Here is a 16,177-nt window from a genome sequence, read left to right as displayed (position 1 = left end):
ACAACCCTCAGAATGGGAGAAAATATTTGCAAACGCATCAACAGACAAAGGATTAATCTCCAAAATATATAAACAGCTCACCCAGCTCAATATCAAAAAACAAACAACCCAATCAAAAAATGGGCAGACGACCTAAATAGGCATTTCTCCAGAGAAGGCATACGGATGGCCAAGAGGCACGTGAAAAGCTGCTCAACATCACTCATTATTAGAGAAATGCAAATCAAAACGACAATGAGGTATCACCTCACACCGGTTAGAATGGGCATCATCAGAAAATCTACCAACAGTAAATGCTGGAGAGGGTGTGGAGAAAAGGGAATGCTCTTGCACTGCTGGTGGGAATGTAAATTGATACAGCCACTATGGAGAACAGTATGGAGGTTCCTTGCAAAACTAAAAATAGAACTACCATATGACCCAGCAATCCCACTACTGGGCATATACCCAGAGAACACCATAATTTAAAAAGACACATGCACTCCAGTGTTCATTGCAGCACTATTTACAATAGCCAGGTCATGGAAGCAACCTAAATGTCCATCAAGAGATGAATGGATAAAGAAGATGTGGTACATACATACAATGGACTATTACTCAGCTGTAAAAAGCAATGAAACTGGGACATTTGTAGAGACATGGATGGACCTAGAGACTGTCATACAGAGTGAAGTGAGTCAGAAAGAGAAAAACAAATATTGTATATTAACACATATATGCGGACTATAGAAAAATGGTACAAACCAACCGGTTTGCAAGGCAGAGACACGGATGTAGAGAACAAACATATGGACAAGTGGGGAAAGCAGGGAGGGTTGGGGGGGGAATGAATTGGGAGATTGGGATACCAAATTTTACACTCTAAAAATATGCAGTTTATTGTAAAAAATAAAAAAAGTAAAAAGTAAAAAAAAATAAAGAGAGTTGATATGCAAAAAAAAAAAAACACCTGCTGTGGAATTAGAAGTGGGAGACTCGACTGTAAGTGACAGGACATAAATAGCTGAAAGCTAGGATTCTGCTCTCAAATTGCTCAGGAGGTGTTTGAAAGGTCTGAGTCTCCGTCTAGAAGTCACAGTGAGGGAGCTTTATGCAAAAGAGATGAACATCTCCATCCAGTTGGACCCAAAGTCAAAAAGGGACCCTGTCTTACAGCAAAGACTTCTCTTACTTAAAGAGTCACAATACTTACTTTAAGTTAAAATTAAATGTTTAAGGACCTCCCTGGTGGCACAGTGGTTAAGAATCCGCCTGCCAATGCAGGGGACCTGGGTTCGAGCCCTGGTCCAGGAAGATCCCACATGCTATGGAGCAACTAAGCCTGTGCACCACAACTACTGAGCCTGTGCTCTAGAGCCTGCAGCCCACAACTACTGAAGTCTGTGTGCTAGAGCCCGTGCTCCGCAACAAGAGAAGCCACCGCAATAAGAAGCCTGTGCACCACAATGAAGAGTAGCCTCCGCTCACCACAACTAGAGAAAGCCCATGCACAGCAATGAAGACCCAATGCAGCCAAAAAATAATTAATTAAAAATAAAATAAAATAAAATGTTTAAGGTGTATATGTATTCTCTTATGATTCTTCATCGTAACTGACTTTTCGGATTAACTGACTAGCTGCTGATCCCCAGTGAGCTGGATAAGAGGGCTCTACTATAGTTAACCTATCTTAGGATGGCTGATCCCACCCAGGTCTGATCAGGGAAGCACCAGACAATCCTCCAATGTCTTGCTAGAAAGCAAGGTGCTCAAACACGATTGGGCCCTCAGCAGAAGGATGCAGAAGCCAGGCTGAAGGGGCTCCTGTTGGCCAAATCTGGAACAATTTGAGTATCAGAAGGAATAGGAACAAAACCTCAAACAAACAAAAACAAATAAGGGCTATACTGGATGATATTCCTATTTTTTTTAAATCCATGAGTCCATAGTGATTTTTTTTTAAAAAGAAAGGAACAGAAAGGGGAGGGACTTCCTAGGTGGCTCAGTGGTTAAGAATCCACCTGCCAATGCAGGAGACCCACGTTCGAGCTCTGCTCCAGGAAGATTCCACATGCCATGAACCATCTAAGCCCATGTGCCACAACTGTTGAGCCTGTGTGCCACAACTACTGAAGCCCATGCACCTAGAGCCCATGCTCTGCAATAAGAGAAGCCACTGCAATGAGGAGTCCGTGCACCGCAATGAAGAGCAGCCCCTGCTCGCCACAACTAGAGAAAGCCCACGTGCAGCCAAAAAACAAATAAATAAATTGATAAAAAAAAGAAATAGAAAGGGGATATAAACAAAGCTCTTCTTTACAGAAAAATGCCAGCTAACAAACGTAGAATTTCTGTGAATGGACTGACTCGGGCACGGATGGCCAGTGGGTGCTGAAGCACTGGTGGGTGACTATGGGGACGGGGTACTCACGCTCTGCCAGAGCACCGCCCCACACAGGCCTAACAAAGGGGAGGTGCCAGTGTCACCACCCGCCCAGGCAGGCCAACTCGGCACCACCAGTAGGGGTACGTAATAGTACAGCCCAACTGTGACTGTTCTTGCGAAAAACATTTACCTTGAACCTAATCGAGCCTTTAGACCTAGTCTAGTTCACAGGAAATACAAGGAACAGACTGGCAAGTTCAACACCACTCAGAGGAAAGGAGAGAGTGAACCCTGAGTGGGGCATTCTACAGAGAAGTGACCAGACTCCGCAAAGAGCCACTGTTGTGGGACAAAAAAGATGGGAGGACTGTGTCGATTAAAGGAGAGAGAATCAAATGCCATGCAACAAACACACTTGGTTGGGTCCTGGTTTACAGAAACCAGCTCTGTAAGAGACCTTAGGGAACAACTGGGGAAACGTGAACATGGATTGAATACTAGGTATCACGGAGACACTACTAATGGTTGAGGTGATCGTGGTGAGGTAGTTAGGAGGCAGAATGTACTTGTCTTTGGGAGACATGTGCTGAAGTATTTAAGGGTAAAGGGCTGGGAGGCCTGCCAGTTATATTCGAATGGTTTCAGGAACAGATAGAAAGTGAAAAATATTGACAAATGTTGAATCTGGGTAGAGGTACTGAGGTATTCACTGCTCTCAATTTTCTGTATGTGTAAAAATTCTCAAAATAGAAAGTTGGAAAAACAAAAACAAATTTAAAAAAGAATGAAAACTGGAAGTTTTCTCACCTTATGCAAGTCCTGATTTCACAGTTTCTCAAAATAAGGGGGGGAAAGGATTGGAAGAGTAGGGGGAAAAACAAACAGCTGCTCACATGTGTGCCTTTCATTCACCTGAACAGGAGACAGTGTTAAAGTGCCAGCAGTGTGCTGCCGGGAGAGAAGCCCTTTGCTAAAGAAACGTCCCTCACGGGCAGCGAGCACTCCAGCCCCAAACGCAGGACTGGAGCTTCTGACATCTAAAGGTACGAGAGGCTGGTTCTGCAGTTTTCACAGAGCTGCACACATTACTCACAGGGTTCTCCTTGCAGTCTTCGCTCAGCATCTCCGGGGCGATCCAGCCTTCTGTGCCGGGCACCCCTGAGCGGCGGCTGAAGCTGTGCCTGCCTACGGCCAGCTTCTTGCAGAGGCCAAAGTCGGAGATCATGGCCTTGATCCTGCCGTGTGCGTTGGGCATGGAGAGGAGGATGTTGTGGGGCTTCAGGTCTCTGTGAACTAATACAAAACTCCAGGTGAGTCCAGTGCTTGGCTTCCTTCTGCAATGGGGATGAGCCCTCCTCGGAGTCCCAATGGATCCGCTGCTGCCTGTAAAGGTTCTACTTCTCAAATGTGTAAGTCCTCATGTTCTTAGACACCTGGGACACCGGCGATGTAGCAAAGAGCTTCGCCAGAGGCGAGGCCCACCTGAGCAAGCTGTCACCCTGCCCGGGAAGGGGAGGCCTCTCACCGATGTTGAGGGAGTGCAGGTGGGCCAGGCCTGAGGTGGTCTGCTGCAGCAAGGTGATGGGCTCCAGGCCGAGGTGGGCAAAGTCCTTCTGTTCCACATACTGCAAGAGACATGAAGACTGGGTCACTGTACAGGGCCCTCGGGACTCAGCCCCTCAGCACACCTTCTCTCTCTTTTTTAAGTGATTCAATTTTAGGTTTTTGCTTTAATTAACATCTGGTATTGGGTCAGTTCTTTTTCTTTGATCATATTTTAAGAAATGGGAAGTTTTACTGACAATATTCTCTGTCCAAATCTGTATTTTCCAGCAGACTTTCTCCTGAAGTCATAGGCTGGTTTAAACAAGCAAACAAAGCTCCAGCTTTATAATGAGATGATGACAGGGTAAGAAACCCAAGTTCACTGCCTCATACAGGTAAGCCTGCAATGAAGCCAAATGATTCTGAAATAGTTTCACAGCCTGGAAACTGAGCAAAAAGGGGTTGGAGGGATGACCTTCATGACCGAGTCATCAACCAGCATCCTCCTAGCCTGCACCAGCCTGACCAGCGATGGGAGGAAGGACTGACCAGGTTTCCTGGGGGCCAAGAGGGACAGAGGTGACAACTGCAACCACAGACTCCCCCAGGACTGAGGGGACCACACAACCAAAGCTGGTGAGAGGGAAATCTACATTTCCACTGTTTGTGGTTAAACGGATACATACCCTTGTCAGCATGTATCAAACCGTACATTTAAAATGAATACGTTGTATTGTAACTTCAATAAAGTTAATAAAAAGAAATTTAAAAAATAAAGAAACTGGCAGTCCCTAAAACCCGGCATGAGCTGCTGGGAGAGGGAGGCTGCGGTGGCGCCGGCAGAGCCATCAGTGACCCGGGGCGCCCACCTCCTGCAGGGTGGCCGCACACAGCTCGATGGCGATGTACTGGAACTGCCGGTCCCTCTCCGTACAGAAGTAACGGATCACGTTCGGGTGCTCATCTGACTCTCGCAGCAGCTGGACCTCACGGTCTGCGAAACTAAAACACTCGGGGAGGATCCTCTTGACGGCCACGTCGCGGTTGTCAAACATGCCCCTGCAGGATGAGGAGCGGGGTTGGGTGTGGAGGGGCAAGTGGGCTGTGCAAAGCCCTGGGCCCATGGGGCCCCTTCCACCTGATGCAGCGGCCGTCTTGACGGCCTCCCAGCCCAGGGGGCCCTGACCAACCACCTGGTGGCCCCATGGTGGCCATCTCTTCCTTCCCCAGGGGAACTCTTCCATCTGGTCACCGCAGGGACCCCGCTGAGCACCTGGAGCCGACGGGAGTACCCAGGTGAGGTGGTGAAGGCTCAGGGCTCTCCAGGCCACTCACCGGTACACAATTGTGCCCTCAGCTCCATGGCCGAGGACGTCCTTCGGACAGAATGAGATTTTTCCAACCATCACCATGCTGATTTCCTCACCTGGGACAAAACAGGAAAAAGGATAAACACAGCCTAAGCCACCTTGAGGCTAGAGTGGCCATGAGCTTCCTGAGCTCAGGTTAAGGGTTGAGGATTTCAGAGGCTCTATGGCCCCAGGGACCCGGTAACCAGGAGCCACTGGGTCCTCTCCCCAGTCACACCCAGGGCCACTTCCTCCCCCACCCTGCCCTCTGTTCCTGCCTTTACATTAATGACTGTGAGGAGGGAAGCCTGAAGAGAGGGCTTCTCTACAGATCCACCTAAAGGTCTCCATCCAAAACACTCAGGTAGTGACGGGGGACCCGTGAAACGGAGAGACCAGCAGCAGAGTCTCCAGGACTCAGGTCTCCTGCACTGGTTCTGTGTCAATCCCCTAAGAATACTGGCCCTGACAGCTGGCCTGAGCCCACCTCCTGAATGAAAGTGGGTCAACAGCTGTGCTTTTACACGTGGCCACTGGCCGGCCTCGGGGATGCTCTCGAACCAGACGGCCAGTGTACCTCTGGTCAGCAGCGATTCTCAGCAAGAGGAAGGGAGGGCCCTGGTGGCCCTCAGGAGGCCCTCTGTGGGTGAGAGGCTGCGGGATGGGGCAGAAGCCCAGCCCCCAGAGTGCGAGGGAGGGGGTGAGACCTCCGTGAAGCCTCGGGAACAGCACGTCGTAATCCGTGGAGACCCCTGGGAAGGGTAGACAGCACTGAAACGGCAACTGGCTTTACCCTCGTCGTCCTGTTCTGGGAAGGGGCTGGCGCCAGCCCTGGAGACGGAGCCGTTGGAGTGGACTGAGTGGTTGGAGGCTCTGGGGGTCGTGCTGGGGCTGCTGGTGGCCGAGCTCTCCGAGCACGGGCCGGACAAGTCCAGGAGCTCGACGTCCTGAGCCACGTCTCCAGGGGGGTGGAAGGGCAGCTGCTGCTGCTGCAGGAGCTGGATCTTCTCCAGTTCCTTCTGGAACTGCTGGTGCTGGAGCTGCCGCTGCTGCCGGATGCTCTGCGGAGAGAAACACACACCTGGCCTGGTGCAGCTGTGCGCACCTGCGAACAGGCGTGAGGGACAGGACAGGCTGTCTGTGGTGGCAGTGGAAGCGAGCACAGTCGAGGTGACCCCACGGGGCAGGACGAGGCCAGTGAGAAGCCCGCGGGGGCGGAATCCGGTCAAGACTGGAGCTCTTCCTGCCAGTCAGACTTCCCAGTACACCTATCCCCCAACTGGAGGGGCCCGGCAGGGGCCACGGAGGAGGGATTCCTCAGTAGGTGGAGGGCTAGGCCAGATGGAGGGGCTTCCATTCAATTCTACAATTCTAGGGGAGTTCTGTGGCGGTCCAGTGGTTAGGACTCTGCACTTTCACTGCCAAGGGCACGGGTTCAACCCCTCATCGGGGAACTAACACCCCCCACGCCACGTGGTATAGCCAAAAAAAAAAAATCCATGAAAGTCTGGGAATTGTTGCAAGAGTGAAACCAAACAGGAAGAATGGGTACCAGGTGGTTGAGAGCATGGTGGACACAGGGAAGACCCGGGCTTGCTGTGTACCGTGGCTGTGCAACTGGCGGACGTGGGTACACAGGTCACCAGCAGCGCAGAGGCAGGGACGCCACTGGGGCTCGGAGCCTCCCGGCCATCCACCCACAGCCACATGGCCGGGACGTGGCAGAGCGGGGCTGAAACACGGGGAGCCTGGCCGAGGTCCCACTCCCACTTCATCACGCTGCCTTCCCCGCACCCCACACGCCTCCCCTTTATTCTGGACATTCCATCAGTTTGAAGCAGCGGTGACCTGTGATTACTAACTACTACCCCATGCGTGGGAAGGAGACTGCAGGGACGGGTGTGTAGCCAACATCCCCCTGGGAGTTTTCTAGAGATCTCGCTCTCTCTCTCTTTCAACTTGGGTTGCAATCCTGGAAATTCCATCTACTAGTTGAGTTACCTTGGGAAAATTATTTAACTTCCCAGAGTCTAGTTTCTTTCTTTGTGGGTAGGAAATAGATAGGAATAAGAACTGGGTGAGATAAGAAAAATAAAACAATGTAGGTGGACATATTTTGACAAATGGAAAGTGCCATGAAGGGCCAATCATTCTCCTTCCTCCATGGGGATGTGAGCTTTTGGAATGCTCTAAGCATCTTGATGAAAAAAACAAAAGAATATTCCTTCAGGGAATTCCCTGGTGGTCCAGTTGTTAGGACTCTGCACTTTCACTGCTGAGGACCCCAGGTTCAATCCCTGGTCAGGGAATAAGATCCCGCAAGTCATGGAGCGAGGCCAAAAAAAAAAAAAACCCCACAGTATTTGTTCAGAATATTTTACCCAACCCACAACCTACTCAACTACATAATTTTATTTATTTTTTTCCTTTTAAAAAGATCAACTACACAATTTTAGCCACTTATTTCCAACTAGAAAGTTGAAGGAATAACCATGCCACCTTTTTCACTCCATTTGTTATCTCTAACATGCAGTTTGGGTTTTTTTTAGATTTTTTTTTTTAATGTGGACCATCTTTAAAGTCTTTATTTAAGTTGCTACAATATTGCTTCTGTTTTATGTTTTGGGTTTTTGGCTGCCAGGCATGTGGGATCTTAGCTTCACAAGGCATGTGGGATCTTAGCTTCCCAAATAGGGATCAAATCCACACCCCTGCACTGGAAGGCTGAGTCTTAACCACTGGACTGCCAGGGAAGTCCCTAACAGGCAGTTTTTAAGGGAGGAAAGTTTGACAGATTTTCATCTATATGCATGGTCTTAAAAAAGAAAATACAGTTAAGTATTTAAAATGGTCTGCAAGCAAGGTGTCCAAATTAGTTTTTGCAGTCAAACTGATAAAATGTAGGTACAAAACTGTCCTTCCCTGAGAAGCGAGTGTCTCTTTAACTACAATGTTTTTGAAGATAAGCCAATATTGACTTTTTAAGTCGGAAAAGAAATGTGTTTGTTTGTTTGCCGCCTTTGTCTGGACCTCACTGACATCAGGTAATGGGCTGAGGTTCAGAAGCACGTGGGAGGGGACAGGGAAGGGGCGGAGCTTTACCAGGGGGTAGGTGATGATGAAGGCCACCCAGCCGACCAGCAGGAAGGTGCTCAGGATGATGGTGGCCATGTCCTTGAGCATGGAGTCCACAGGGGCCTCGGGCTTGGCGGGGGCATGATCGAACTTCTCTTCCACGTCCGGAGACACCGCGGTAGGTGCGTTTTCTGAAGTCTGGTCAACCAGGTCGATAACCTTGCATGGGAGAGAGTGGCGACATCACTGCAAAATTTCTAGCCAGATATACATTAGCCAAACAAGAGAGGCAATGGCTATTTTTGAGGAAGGACTATGCTGTGAAATGTGCTGGATTTTTTTAAAGCCCACCCAAAGACCACAAAACCAGGTAACTGCTGCCTTTTTCAAAGCCTCTACCTTGAGAGGCCACGTACTATTGCAGTGATGGTATCGTTATTCAAAAACGGTTCTTAGAGAAATATTTTTGAAAGTGCCTTCAGATTCTATATTCTTTCGAAAATCCTTATTAAAGGCAAAAACATCCCTTGATGGTATGATGTGATGTTTGGGGGAACTCTGAATCATAGGTAACAAGTCTGGCAGAAGGCTGGTAGTCAATCTGGTAATAGCATTTCACATTAAAAGGAAAACCACACATACACACACACCACATGCACACACACACAGCTATAAAGTAATAAAGCCGCTTTCTTACGTTGCTTGTAAACTTTCAGTGCGACTCCAAACACAAAATCATTTATTCAAGCAGTCCACTTTTTTTCAAAGTTTTTAAAAAGTATCAGAACCCTTTGTTAAAGCCCCAAATCAACTCAGATAAAGTGGTGCGTCTGCCGAAGCCCCTCAGAACCTCTAGGATGTCAAGGAAAATGCATTGATTTGTTCTCGAACATCTACTGCTCCAGGTGTGCCAAGATCATTTGTTTGATGAAATGGACACACAGCCTCCTTGGCATCCCACACACCCAGAGCTCTCACCCCCCAGACTGACCCACAGTGCCCTCCCTCCCGCCACACTGTGACCCCTCCCGTGCGTGGCGGGGTGTGGGTGGCGTGGCTGGTGGCAGCTGAGGAACGTTCCCTAAGCACGTGACCAGAGACAACGCTCATTCGGTTTTATCTGCTCGTGGGTTTGTTTTAAAAAGTTAGTCTTACTACCAGATAAACGCACCTCAGAGTATTTTAATGGACTTTTAAAGGACTCTGTTCAAGATTAAATGATTAAATAGGAAAATCTCAACTACAGCCATCTCTGGGTGTTAGATGAAGGGTATTGTTTAATTTTCTTCTTTACACTTTTATTTTCTAAGTGTTTAATAACAAATATGCTTGGCTTTAATCAGAGCAAAATCAGATCAAGACTTCACGGCACCAATGCTGTCTCCAATCTGGCTACCTCCGGAGATGAGGGGCAACTCAGCGCACCCCAGAATCTTCAGCGTCCATGTGGTTTTCTTTCCCTTTCTCTCTGGATAAAATCTAAATCTCTGGTCTGAATTTTTTTTAAAGAACTTTTATTGAGATACAGTTAACACACAATAAACTGCATATATTTAGAGTGTACAATTTGGTATCCCAATCTCCCAATTCCGTCCCCCCCAACCCTCCCCGCTTCTGGTGTGAATCTGACACGACCACAGCCCCCACATCAGCCAACCACTCCCCTCCTCCTCTTACACTGCCCACAGCCCCTTCTCAGTCACAGGCCCCCCCACCGCAGGGCTCCCGGAGTTGCAAGCCCGGATGGTCAGACCCCCAACCCATCCCCCGGGCTCCCACTTCCACCCTCCTGCAGAGCCACCCTCCAGCCTCCCCACCTGCTCTGTGCCCCGGAAGGCTGCCCACGTGGGCAGAGCGATGGTCTCCCTGCCCCCTGGTTTCCCATGAGACACCAGCAGATGAGATAGAGCTGAAGTTCTGCGGGGCTGCCGAGGGCCTCACCTGACGCTCCAGGCTCCTGGTCTGGGGCCGGATCCACTCCCTCCCCACTGGCTTCAGGCCCACGTACGCTCAGAGAACCCTGGGACTGCCCACGGTGTGAATGAAAACTCCCCTCGAATCATCCTAGTCTGGCTGGCTGTCTGCCTCTAGCTGAGACCTTGACAGCACACTCTGTCTCCCACGGCTCAGGAGGGTGGCCTGGGCCAGGGTCTCCCCACCACCCCACACCCATTCTGCAGGTGCCCTGGGTCCCTGACACACTGAGCGGCCAAAGCAGGTCACTTGCAGCAGTCCACGCCTGGGCTTCAGAAAACTTCAGTCTCCCAACCTGCTCTCTTCATCGGCTCTTCACTCACTGCCCAGCTTGGACCACGGTTCCCCTGTAGCCATGTGATCCCATCTCCCCCTGCTCCTCACCGGGCATCCTTGGATGCGGTCAGGCTGTCTCCTCAGCCCCAGAGCTGGACGTGCAGGGTCAGCCCCTCTCCAGGCCTTTACCTCTGCCGTGCTCCCCTCCAATGCCCCCTGCCTCTCCCATGGCCTCCCCAGAAGCCCCCTTCCCCCCCAACAGTCCTCAGCACTTGGTTTGCTGTGGATTCCAGGCCTCCTGAGTGGACTGCAGGCTCTAAAGGCAGGACAAGTGCCTTATCCCCCAGCACCTGACACAAGGGGCCGGCGACTGACTGTCCACTTCCCCACTCACCTCCTCAAAGCTCTTCTTCTCTGAGTCGGCAGGAATCACATTCTCCCGGTGTTTAGGCAGATTGTTGGGGAATCTCTCCAGCATCTTGGTAGACGCAGACAGTGGGGTTTCGTGGTGTCCTGTGAGAGGAAGCACAGCCTCTAAAGAGAACAGTTTCCCCACGTGGTGGTCACACTCGATGCTAAGCCCAGGCAACAGCCGCTACCCAGTGAGGGGCCCACGATGCAGCAGCTCATGTGTGTAAAGTGAGAGGAAGTGGGAGGCGGTGACCAGAGGGATTCCATCAGGACAGAACTTTTATTCCTCGATGGCGTGAGTGCAGTATTCTGAACCTCACAACAGGGAGCAAAGAGGTGTCCTTGTCGCAAGAGGGGTCGGTGCCTCCGGGGCACGTTCAGAGCAAGGCTGGTGCGGATAATCCCTGATGGAGGCCATACGCTTGGAAGCGTCACTAAAAGCTCAAGGAGGTCTTCCTTCAACGCTGACCCCGTCACATCACTCCACAAAGGGTACCAAGTCCCCAGCCTGGTGTTTAGATCTCTCAGGTGGAGCTCTACTCCCACTACCTAAGCCCGAGCTTCCCTCTTCAGGAGATAGCACGTTTGCTGGATGGACTGGGGCCCCGGGTCCCTCTGTGTTCCTTCACTCTTCCCCACACAACTATTTCAACGCCGCCTAATATGCATTCATTACAGCTTTTTTTTTAAATTTTTTTTTGCGTTTTGTTTTGTTTTTTGGCTGCGCCTTGTGGCATGTGGGATCTTACTTCCCCAAACAGTGGCTGAACCCGTGCCCCCTGCAGTGGAAGTTCAGAGTCTTAACCACTGGACCGCCAGGGAAGTCCTTGTTACACGTTTATTGAGCATCTATTGTGTGCAAATTACCATACGAGGGAAAGAGCTGAATAAAATAAGGAATGAGACTTGATGTGGCTGGACAATCTCTTCAGCTCTGAAGTTAAACAACTCCACCCACCTCCCAGAAGAGCCAGTCACTCTCTCAAGCTGGGCTCTCAGCACCCTGACGGCTTTCTTCTCTGGTCTCTCAGGGCAATCAGATCTTGCCCCAATTCCAATCTCACCCTGTGATCTGTCCTCCGTTCTCCCAGACCTATCAGGGATTGTATGGTATGTATTTCCAAGACAAAAACAAACAAGAACTAGTCTAAGCTACGTACATTTTTCATCTGGAGAAATTAGGTCAGTTCTCTATCTACACTGCGACACTCTTTGTCAAGGGAAGCCCAAGTTTGTTTTGAGCCACCACCAAGCTCCCCTTGTCTTCCAAAGAACGCTGAGACGGCAGGATTTCCTGAACTGGCTTCAGACCTCTGACTCGGACTTGCCGGTGGGGCCCAGGGATCTGATCTGGAGTCCCTCCAGGTACCTCTGAGGCTCACTAACAGGAGACCGTCGTGCTAAGAGCAATGGGTACACGCTATCCTGTACTGTGGCGCCCTGTCCACTGCTCTCAGAGCTCCCAGTCCTGTCCCTTGGCAGGACACCTCCCAACAGACTGCGTCGGAAGGGATTAGCCCGAGTCCCCTCTTCCTCCTGTGGTTCTTGTACACAGGCCTCCCCCGTAGCGGGGTCTTCAGCAGTATCACGGAGTGCACTCTGAAGTGGCTGTGTTACAAACATAATTGTGAGATCCTGAAATGTTTCTGTACAAACAGAACCTGGTCTTAGTGATGTATCTGTCATCATCCAGTTACGTCCAGGCTCCAGGGCCGAAAGCACAGGCCCTGCCCCGAACCTCCTGGATCAGGAGCTCCAGGGGTCACGCGTGTCTAGCTCCCAGGTAAAGCGGAGAGAACCCTAGGTTAGGGCCACTGCTCTGGGGCGACCCACAGACCACACCGCTCAAGCCAGGAGTAGCTGTTTTATTTTCAAGATTAATGTGAGTGTGGGGGTATCCTTAATGCCTTCCACAAACAGCAAATCAAAGGACATATGTGGACATAAACGAGCATATCCTTTCACTTGTGACCCTCCGTCTACACAAAGATTGTCATGCAGTCCTACTACTTCACTTACAAATGACCAGCTTTGGAGTTTCTGAAAAGGGCCTTTGGAACTGTGGGGTGCACCCCTAACTACTTCTTTACACTTTGTTGGGCTTCTCAGTTTTCTTACTTGGACGACCTTTCCCTTTTAAGAGGATATCATTTTGCAAAGGAGCCATGAAGACTTTCTTCTGGATCTTTTATGGTCTCACACATTTCCTTGGTTTCCAATAAATTTTTCACTTCTTAACCACTGGTAGACAGTCAACGTACCCTTTAACTGCTATGTAAAACTAAGTGGCCCTGTTATTTTAACAGCCTCTGCCCATGAGTTCCTTTTTTTCCTACACTCTGGGCCCATTCACGCATGCCTTCCAAACTACTTCTGTTCAAAAAAGCGTAGAATTATCTTGTTATCTCCTTTGCCCATTATTTGGTAAAAATAATAACCAGAAGAAAAATGGCTACAAGGAGTCAGGTTGAACAAAGAACAACAAGGCCTGGACGACTAGGAAGGGACTGATCGGGCTCCAGGACATCCAGTTTCCTCCCTGGGACGCCCAGTTACACACCCCTGTCCAGGTGCCAGTGCCTGGCTGCCTCCCGGGCCCTGCAGTCTCCCAGGCTGCCCCCCACCCATTTCCTGGCGCCCCCAGGCCGGACTTCTCTCTGCCGTGGTCCCAGTCAGCACGAGCACCGGGAGAGAGGATGGGGAGGCAAAAGCTCCGGGACCCCCACGGGGCTGCGTCCCCACCCCTCCCACCTCTGGGGCTGGGAGGCAGCAGAATCAGGGAGGGGGCGCCACACAGGAAGGGCAAATCTGGTCAAGACGACGCCATCCTGCTCTAATGACTTGGGACACTTGCCAGAGACCCAGCTCCTGTCAAATCTGCCTTCATCTGTCACACTCACTGCCTTTGGGTGTCACCTCAGCTTCTTATCTCTGTGGCGGACAGGGGCTTCCAACTCCAGGGCCATCAGCTGTGGCGGCAGAAATGGAAGAGAAGGAAAAAGGGACCGCCCCACGCACCCGGGACTTCTGCACCCGACTCCAGCCTCCACGTCTTCTCCACCCTCGGTCCCTCCGGGGTCTTCCGCCCTCTCCTTCCCCAGCCCCTCCTGCCCACGCCCACACCCACTCCCAAGTGACTTCTTCCACAGAAGCCGCCTGTTTCCTTAACTCTACATGAGGGTAACGAGGGTGCAACCTTGCACAGGGTCCCTGCGAGGAATAAGGGAATACTCTAGAATGCTGCATGCCTGGTCCGTCAGGGACACGTGACAGATCCCTGCACAAAGACTGCACTATTCAGACTGCAGTTCTGGAACATAAGTGAAACGATTTTTGAGAACTGACTTGGTAACACAGCTAGCCTGTTTATTTTCCTTGGAGGTGAAATATTCCAAGGTCTGAAAGACCAACTTGGACATGAACTGAGCGCAGAGCGGAGCTGAGGACCGTAAGCAGCAGTGTTGGCTCTTGGCCACCAGGAGGCAGCACGGGGTCACCGGGGCCCCGGGGCAGCTCTTACCAATCAGCAGCCAGTAGTTGCGCAGGTAGTTGAGCTTGCTCTTCCCTTTGAGCCCGGGGTCGAACTTCAGGTCCGTGCTGGGCGTGATCACACACTCCCCTTTGTCCCCTATGGTGACACCGTCGGTCTGGGGTCCTTCCAGCAAAGGAAGGGTGCTGCCCCGGGGCTGTGAAGACAGACTGGAGTGAGGCTGAGGGCGCCCGTGCGGACAGCAGTGTCCCTGCCCTAAGCACGTGGTCCCAGTGCAGGGAAGGGAAGGCAGAGTGGGACTCAGAGGCCCCAAGACTGGGCGGGAGCAGCCCCCTCCCTCAGGATGTGAGGATGCTGCAATGGTGCCTTTTAAAATTTGGATGACTTTTTTTTTTTTTTTTTGGCCATGGCTCAAGGCTTCTGGGATCTCAGTTCCCCAACCAGGGATTGAACCCAGGCCCAGGGCAGTAAAAGCACGGAGTCCTAACCACCGGACCACCAGGGAATTCCCCTGGATGTCTTTTTAAATGTGGACATCTCTTTAAATTCTTACATCTGGGAACTGGGCAGGAAGGGTGTCTGTGGAATTTCAAGAGGCTACTGTGAGAAGCAGATATAAGTGAAGGAGTTCACACGATACAAGTGACCAGGGTGGGAAAGCTCCAGCCGCGAGCCCGGCGCGGGTCGGGCACCGCTGCACCCAGGCAGGCGCTGCCCTATCGCGGGAGCAGCTGACCAACTCGCTGGGAAGATGCCAACCAAACAGTTCAAACACCGCCGTAAGAACCAAAACGGCGGCCGGGCCCGTTGATGCCTCAGACACTCAGAGACGGGGTGCCTGAGGCAACATGGCGAGGTCCCAAGAGGCTGGACGGGTCACGACAGGATGGACGGGACTAGAGGAGCGAAAAGGAAGACAGGAGAGCATCTGAAGTGTGAGGTGCAGCCTGCACAAGGGCCCTCCTGGAACGCAGGGAGAAGATGGACAGTGCAGCCCCAGAGACACCAGCCGTGGCAGACTGCGCTGCGGGGCTGGCCCGAGGGGGGCCGTGAACCCCAGCTGGGCGTCTAGGAGGCTGCTTCAGTCACGCATCTCTCCTCATGAAGTGCTGACAGGACGTGGTACACATAGAAATTGTGTTTGAGGATTTAAGATCTGTGTCTTGCGTCCTTCGCTAACAGGACATTATATATAATTCAATCATTCTTTGCTAAAATCGAACGGGAGTGTTTCGGAAGCTGCATCTGTGAGCCCCCCCACCTCCACCCCAGAAAGTGGACTTACCACAACAGCAACCCCCTCGTGTACCATTGAGGGGGACGCGTAGAGGCTGGTAGAGTATTTCCCCACATACAGGGTGGGCCTAGGAGACAAACAGATACATGCATCCCACTGTCATTTAATTTCAGGACCCCACAAAAGGGGGCTTTTTGGAGAGAATTACAGTCCCAAATACCACCCCTAGGAGGAAGCACATTAAGCCCCGAGCTCTCTGAGCCATGGGGGTGTGAGGCAAGTTACTTCCCTGGGAACCAGGAGAGCGGACTGCAGGCCCCACTGTCACTGATATCTTCGAAGCGTGCACAGGCCACCTGCCTGCCAGCCGGGGTTTCCTCATCTGCAGATGGCAGGGCTGCACCAGCCCATCCCCACCACAGCCCGCAGAAGGGACCAACGGTCACCCGGGAGAG

The 16,177-nt window shown here is 51.3% G+C and overlaps 1 protein-coding gene across 6 annotated transcripts in view; it reads right to left on the bottom strand.

Moving 5' to 3' along the window:
- Positions 1 to 16,177, bottom strand: part of ERN1 (endoplasmic reticulum to nucleus signaling 1) — an 83,648-nt gene that overhangs the window by 9,602 nt on the left and 57,869 nt on the right. For all 6 annotated transcript variants that reach the window (XM_057714650.1, XM_057714649.1, XM_057714646.1 and 3 more), the window contains 9 exons: positions 15,771 to 15,849; positions 14,516 to 14,681; positions 10,979 to 11,097; positions 8,362 to 8,553; positions 6,053 to 6,320; positions 5,246 to 5,336; positions 4,780 to 4,969; positions 3,891 to 3,990; positions 3,459 to 3,658 (listed from right to left, as the gene is read on the bottom strand). In XM_057714650.1, the coding sequence (XP_057570633.1) occupies positions 3,459 to 3,658; positions 3,891 to 3,990; positions 4,780 to 4,969; positions 5,246 to 5,336; positions 6,053 to 6,320; positions 8,362 to 8,553; positions 10,979 to 11,097; positions 14,516 to 14,681; positions 15,771 to 15,849 (1,405 nt within the window). The remainder of the gene's footprint in view (positions 1 to 3,458; positions 3,659 to 3,890; positions 3,991 to 4,779; positions 4,970 to 5,245; positions 5,337 to 6,052; positions 6,321 to 8,361; positions 8,554 to 10,978; positions 11,098 to 14,515; positions 14,682 to 15,770; positions 15,850 to 16,177) is intronic.

Source organism: Hippopotamus amphibius, chromosome 17, assembly GCF_030028045.1.
Source record: "Hippopotamus amphibius kiboko isolate mHipAmp2 chromosome 17, mHipAmp2.hap2, whole genome shotgun sequence".
Taxonomy (NCBI): Eukaryota; Metazoa; Chordata; class Mammalia; order Artiodactyla; family Hippopotamidae; genus Hippopotamus; species Hippopotamus amphibius.
The sequence above is the reverse complement of the archived record's forward strand: the minus strand, read 5'-3'. Positions and strand labels throughout refer to the sequence as shown.